Source organism: Protobothrops mucrosquamatus, unplaced genomic scaffold (genome assembly GCF_001527695.2).
Source record: "Protobothrops mucrosquamatus isolate PMUCROS unplaced genomic scaffold, P.Mucros_1.0 scaffold70, whole genome shotgun sequence".
In the NCBI taxonomy this organism is placed as follows: Eukaryota; Metazoa; Chordata; class Lepidosauria; order Squamata; family Viperidae; genus Protobothrops; species Protobothrops mucrosquamatus.
The window spans coordinates 252,834-259,994 of NW_015386448.1; the positions used below are offsets into that span (position 1 = coordinate 252,834).

General features: G+C 48.5%; 1 protein-coding gene across 1 annotated transcript in view; it reads left to right on the forward strand.

Moving 5' to 3' along the window:
• The first annotated feature begins 229 nt into the window (after nucleotides 1–229).
• CFAP53 (cilia and flagella associated protein 53) overlaps nucleotides 230–7,161 on the forward strand; it is a 15,085-nt gene continuing 8,153 nt past the window's right edge. Inside the window, exons 1-4 of the mRNA XM_015812138.2 lie at nucleotides 230–295; nucleotides 2,813–3,045; nucleotides 4,297–4,470; nucleotides 5,302–5,605. Of these exons, the coding sequence (XP_015667624.2) occupies nucleotides 230–295; nucleotides 2,813–3,045; nucleotides 4,297–4,470; nucleotides 5,302–5,605 (777 nt within the window). The remainder of the gene's footprint in view (nucleotides 296–2,812; nucleotides 3,046–4,296; nucleotides 4,471–5,301; nucleotides 5,606–7,161) is intronic.

The following is a 7,161-nucleotide window of genomic DNA, read 5'->3' on the forward strand; positions in this document are numbered from 1 at the left end:
AATTACTTTTTGGGAACTGCAGTTTTTAACAAGGAAACTCTTAGGATAAATGGGGGGGGGGAAGGACTGGCTGCAAAAGCCCCTCGCCCCCTCCCAGGCAGGGGGATCCCCCAGGCGAGGCCCCGGCGGGGGTCGCCCCTGTCTGGTGACGTCACCGTCCCCGGCGTTGGTTGCCGCGGCAACTGCGGCGCGTCGGAACCCGCGGCGAGTCCGAGAGGCGGCCGGCAGGATGATGGACGACCGGGGCCGCGTGTACCGGGAGGTGACAGGCCCCAAGCCCTACGTCGTGGCCCTCGTGAGTCGCCGACGGGGAAGGGGAGTGCCCTGGTGAAGGGGGGGAGGCGCGAGCCAAGCAGCTAGTCCTCAAGGCCGTTCCGCCGCGCGCGGCTTTCCCCGGGCACAAACAAGGCTTCGTCCCGTTTGCTCTCGCGATGGGGGAAGCCGCCTACCGAGCTAGCACGGGTCCTCCCCTCCAGACGTCGGAGCTGCAGGCAGCCCCGGACACGCGTTTTCCTCTAAGAAGCCCAAAGAGCAGCAGGTCCCGGCGGGATGTGGAGCTGGCACAGATTAATAATAATAATAATAATAATAATAATAATAATAATAATAATAATAATAATAATAATAATAATAACAACAACAACAACAACAACAACAACAACAACAACAAAACAACAACAACAAAACAACAAATAATAATAATAATAATAATAATAATAATAATAATAATAATAATAATAATAATTAATAATAATAATAATAATAATAATAATAATAATAATAATAATAATAATAATAATAAAATGCATTGGCTGGGTGGCTTGCAATGTTTTCCGGGTTTTGCAAATCGCCAGAACCTAATTTGGTATCGCTACTTTAATAACTTGCATGAAAAGGAATGAAGCTGCTTGCCGCTGTTGGTCCTGTACAGTGTGAGTCTGGGATTAAGGGATAGATTGCTTCTGAACCTGGAGGATCAGCATAAGGGCAGGGGCTCCGGCCCAGGGCTTGGTGTGGCATTACCTCCTTAAAAAATAAAAGATGAAGGGACTATTGAGCATTTAGCTCAGTGTTTCCCAACCTTGTCTGCTTTAAGGTGGGTGGACTTCAGCTCCCAGAATTCCCCAGCCAGCAGGGAAATGGCTGGGGAATTCTGGGAGTTGAAGTCCACCCATCTTAAAGCAGACAAGCAGACAGGGGCTGCCCCAAAGAAGAGGGAGTCAAGCTATTCCCCAAAGCGCCTGAAGGCAGGACAAGAAGCAACGGATGGAAACTAACCAAGGAGAGAAGCAACCTGGAACTAAGGAGAAACTTCCTGACAGTGAGGACAGTTAACCAGTGGAACTACCTGCCTCCAGAAGCAGTGAATGCTCCAACACTGGAAGTTTTTAAGAAGAGACTGGACAGCCATTTGTCCGAAATGGTCTAGGGTTTCCTGCCTGAGCAGGGGGTTGGACTAGATGACCTCCAAAGGTCATCAACTTTATTATTATTATTATTATTATTATTATTATTATTATTATTATTATTATTATTATTATTATTATTATTATTATGCTGGGAAACACTGATTTAGACCAATGTTTTTCAAACTCAGCTGGCTGGAGAATTCTGGAAATTCCACACTTCTTAGAGGTGCCACCTTTGCAAAACACTGATGCAGAAAAACTGGATGTTCAACCAGTCCTAGGCATTTCGGCCACTCCTTGATTACAGAATAACAGAGTTGGAAGGGACCTTGGAGGTCTTCTAGTCCAACCCCCTGCTCAGGGTGAAAACCCTATAGCATTTCAGACATCTTCTTAAAAACTTCCAGTGTTGGAGCATTCACAACTTCTGGAGGCAGGTTGTTCCACTGGTTAATTGTTCTAAGTGTCAGGAAGTTTCTCCTTAGTTCTTGGTTGCTTCTCTCTTTGACCAGTTTCCATCCGTTGTTCCTTTTCCTGCCCCCTGGTGCTTTGGAGAATAGGCTGACCCCCCTCTTCTTTGTGGCAGCCCCTGAAATACTGGAAGACTGCTATCCTGTCCCCCCTGGTCCTTCTTTTCACTAAACTAGACATATTTATTTATTTATTTATTTATTTAATTTAATTTATATGCCGCCCTTCTCCCTGCGGGACTCAGGGCGGCGCACAACATATTTAAAACCAAAGCATATATACAATCCCCCCCTATAAAACCGAATTAAACCAAATTTTAAAGTTGTGTCTTCCAAATTCCTAAAAACCCAGTATAAAATCCACCCTAGGTCAGGTCCGCTTGCTGAAAGAGCCATGTCTTGAGGGCGCGACGGAAGGTAAGGAGATCCGGAATCATCCGAATCTCGGGGGGTAGTTCATTCCAGAGGGTAGGGGCACCCAATTCCAGCAACCGTTCTTCATACGTTTTAGCCTCCAGTCCTCTGATCATCTTTTATTTTTTCTTCTGATCATCTTTGTTGCTCTTCTCTGCACTCTTTCTAGAGCAGGGGTGTCAAACTTGCAACGTCACATGACATATCACAACGTATCATGACTTTTTTCCCATTGCTGGCAATGGGGTGGGCGCGGTTTCGCTATGATACATCCATCCTGTGGGCTGGCAGTTTGACAACCCTGTTCTAGAGTCTCCCCATCTTTCTTATACTGTGGTGACCAGAGCTGGATGCAGCATTTCCTCACCAAAGCTTTGTAAAGTGGTGTTAACCTGGTGAATTAATCTGGTGAATGGGCAACTGCTCTCAAAAGCTTGTTTGGTGCCAAGGGGGCAGCCCCTTTCCTCTCTTCTGCAGAGGTGACCAGATGCTTCCATTAAATCGGATTTCTTCCTGCAGAGGGCCAAGTTGCCCAACACAGCGGAGGACAGCCAGAAGCAGCTCCTGTACTGGAGGGATCAGGAAGCAAAGCGCCATGAATTTGCCCGCTACGCCAGATCCCACGAGCTCGGGGTCATTAAGGGTAAAATGGAGGATATCAGTGAACAGAAGCGAGTCCACAAGGAGGTCCAGAAGAGGATTGGCGTGGAAATGCAGGCTTACCTGGCTGGCGAGGAAGAGAGGAAAGAGAGGTAGAGAGGAAGCACCCGGCCTTTCCTAATGGAGGGGGGTTTGTGGGGTTTGTGGGTTTTCATTTCGGCTGACTTGAGGAGAGAAAAACTGGCATGAGACCCCTCATTGTCTGAGCAACCCAGGTAGACCTCGACAGCTGCTCGTTTAGTGACAGTTTGACATTACAACCGCATTGAAAAAAGTGACTTATGGCCATTTTTCACATTTCCGATTGTTGTAGCGTCCCCATGGTCATGTGACTTGCATTCGGATGCTTGACAGCTGACTCACATTTATGACAGTCGCCATGTCCCGGGGTCACGTGATCCCCTTTTGCAACCTTCCGACAAGCAAAGTCAAGGGGGAAGCCAGATTCACCTCACAACCGTGTTACTAATTTAACAACTGCAATGGTTCACTCAACAAATGTGGCAAAAAAAAATAAATTGTAAAAGGGGCCAAAACTCACTTCATATATTTCTCACTTAACAACATAAATTTGGGGCTCAGTTGTGGCCATACGTTGAGGACCACCTGTACTGCCTGTCGACCCTATCAAGGAAGCCACGTTCACCTAAAATGTTGAACCATAAATTATCATTATAATAATAAAGTTGGAAGGGACCTTGGAGGTCATCGAGTCCAATCCCCTGCTCAGGCAGGAAACCCTACACCATTTCGGACAAATGACTGTCCAGTCTCTTCTTAAAAACTTCCAGTGTTGGAGCATTCACCGCTTCTGGAGGCAGGTAGTTCCACTGGTTAATTGTTCTCACTGTCAGGAAATTTCTCCTTAATTCCAGGTTGCTTCTCTCTTTGGTCAGTTTCCATCTGTTGCTTCTTCTTGTCCTGCCTTCAGCGGCTTTGGAGAATAGCTTGACTCCCTCTTCTTTGGGGCAGCCCCTGAGATATTGGAAGACTGGTATCATGTCCCCCCTCGTCCTTCTCTTCATTAAACTAGACATGCCCAATTCCAGCAATCGTTCCTTATATGTTTTACCCTCCAGTCCCCTGATCATCTTTGTTGCTCTTCTCTGCACTCTTTCTAGAGTCATAAACCCCAGAGGAAGAAACAAACATTAAAGCATTATGTGGTTTAGCTTTGGCTGAATAACAACAGGGAGTTGAGATGTACAAAGCTCCTTTATTTGAAAATTGGGAAAGCTGGGGAATTCTGGGAATTGAACCCCGGCCACCTTAAACCTAAACATTTGCAAAAGGTTTGTGGCCTGATTGGAAAACAACCCCCCATTGCCTGGGTCTCTTTCCAGGCTTCGGGATCTCCTGGAAGCTGAAGAGAAGGGCTTCATTGCCGAAATGGAATCCCAGGAAGAGACCCTGGAAGGCCGTCAGAACAGTATGAGCATGAGAGCCAAGGAGCTGAGGGAGAAGAGGGAAGAGGCTCGGCGAAAACTAGTGGCGGAAAAACGGGAGCAGCAGTTCCGGTAAGTGAGCCAAATCTAAGAGCATCCCTTCCGGGAACGCCTGTGGAGATTCTCGGTCCTCCGGGTCATCGTGGTCTCAAATAGGACTCGATATTTGACATGCCCTGGGTGGTTCTCTGTCCAAGAAGATTCCACAACCCATTGCACCTGTCTCAGGTGGCCCCGGGGGCCCAGGTGAGCCCCTGAGTGGCCTCATGCGCAGTCAGGGAGAGCGTTGATTCTCACAATGGATGAACTGAAGGGGTGTCTTGGATGAGAAGGGAAACATCTTCAAGGAAAAACAAAGAACGTCCAGATGCCTTCGGAAAAAGGCGCCTTTGGGCCCTATAATTGGTAGGTTACAATGCAATGAATAAATACATTTGGGCCTAACGTGTATCCATACTTACCTATCCTACGGTAGCATCTTTATTTGCCCAATTGCATATAAAGCAGGGGTAGTCAACCTTGGCTCTTTTATGACGCGTGGACTTCAACTCCCAGAATTCCTGAGCCAGCTGTGCTGGCTCAGGAATTCTGGGAGTTGAAGTCCACGCGTCATAAAAGAGCCAAGGTTGACTACCCCTGATATAAAGCCTTCTCCCTTCATATGCACTAAAAATTAATCACCGGCCATCAACACACCAATCAACCGGTAGGAAGGCACCACATACATACGAAGCGTAGAACAGCCCAAAGTGCCCGTTCCGGTAGGGAGAAGTTCCCTGAGGATGGGGGGCTTAGGCACACGTCCAAAAGCCCGGAAGAAAAAATCTCTGGTCCCGGTGACCGATCCAGATTGGATCTGGCAACTGGAAATTACATTTTCTCTTCTTCTTAATTTCGTTCCAGAGAAACTTGTGAGGAGTTGCGGTTACTACTAAGCCAGCAGCACATGAAGGAGGTGTGTAAGGACCGAGACAGCCAGCTGGCCCTCAAGGAGGAGCTGAGCAAGCAGAAGGAGCGGGAGGAGGCCGCCTACGCCGCCCTCTGGGAAGAGGACAGGCTGGCCAAGGAGGAACGAGCCGCGGAGGAGGCCAAGAAAAGGTCCGGCTGGCGGGAGGACATGATCAACACGCTCAACGCCCAGAAGGCCATAGCGGAGGCCCAGAGGGACGAGGCCAGGCGGCTGAAGGAAGAAGAGGCCAAGCTGATGGTAAGGTAGCTTCTCACTTGCCCATTATAGGGAGGCCTCGACTTGGCTGTACTTCAGCCTGGAATTACGGTCGTACATCATGATGGTCGCTAAGTGGGTCACCATGTGACCCTGCCTCATTTTGTAGCATGTTTTGTGGTGGTGGTGAAGTGAATCCATTGTGTGCAATGGGTGTTTTTTGCAAGACAGTGGAAGTAAATGCCCTTTGGGGGGCAAAGATTGTCATAAGTTGTGGTCACATGACTGCAGGATGTTACAAATGTCATGTCGGAGCCTCGAGTTACGACTCTAACAAGCCAGGGACCACTTGTACCGCACAGACATCAGTAAGAACAGGGGTTCCCAACCGGGGGTGCTCATATTCTCTGGGGATGCAAGACGATATTCCGGGGGGTGCAAAAACCTGGGCTTAGAAGTTTCAAAATTATAGTGTATGTGCATAATTTGTTGCCATTATGTCAAACTTTTGTAAGGGGTGCGAGAATACATCAGAAGCGTTCTAGGGGTGCGGGGTACAGAAAAAGGTTGGGAGCCGCTGAATAAGAAGTTTTAACATCCGAATCGGAGGAAGGTCCAGATCTGTCTTAGGAACATCCAATCATTAAGGCCCACAAGCTGGTTTCCAAAAGGTTTCAGCTATGATTCAGGGTTTTGGCTAAAGCCTTCCACGATACAGGTAGTCCTCGACTTATGACCACAACGGACCCCAAAGTTTACGTTGCTAAGCGAGACATTCGTTAAATGAGATCCTGCAATGGTTGTAAGCACGAAAACTGGTCACAAGTCACTTTTTTCAGTGCTGTTGTAATTTTGAATGGTCATAAGTCGACCCCAAGAGCGTCTCGTCTTGCCTCCGATGCCTCCCCAAAGACTGGCGGTCAAGCGCTGGGAGGGTGGCTTCGATTGGCAGCAGTTGTCCAGAGTTCCCGCAAGGGAGCACGTCCCATCCTTCTGCCTCGGTGCTCCTTGTTCTGAGGGAAATGCCAGGCTTAGCTACGGATCTCCCTCGGGACCATCACCGAAGGCTGATGTGGGGAAACCCACAACAATCTTACTCTGCGTTGCCTGGCAGCCTGCAGAGAGGAACAGCTACTCCCAGGTCACTTCTGTAGTTGCACCTAAGGGCCCCCAGATGGGTCTGACCTCCGTGTTCTGGTTTTTCCAATCAGGCAGGGCTGCCTGGTCAGGATCCTTTTGGGTTCTTAGCATCCTCTTTCCATCGCTCCAGGATTTTCTGTCTCGCCCTTTGTGGGGAGAATTCTGGGATGGAGGAGGTGGGATTGTAGCCTGTGGATCAGGCCCTGCTACCAAGGCCCTACAAGGCAATGTTCTGTCCCCCATCCGACTCACACACCCGAACCAGTCAGCCGAGGGCTAAAAGACTGCTCAGCACTGCCAAATACAGATAAACACTTGGCAGCAACTCCGTGGCTGCCTGCCAAGACCTTTACTGATAACTCACAGTACAAATACAAATCAAGTCCAGGATAATTCCGGAGTGCTGCAACAGAAGATTCAGTATTGTTCGTCACAAGAGTTTCAAACGGCACACCCCT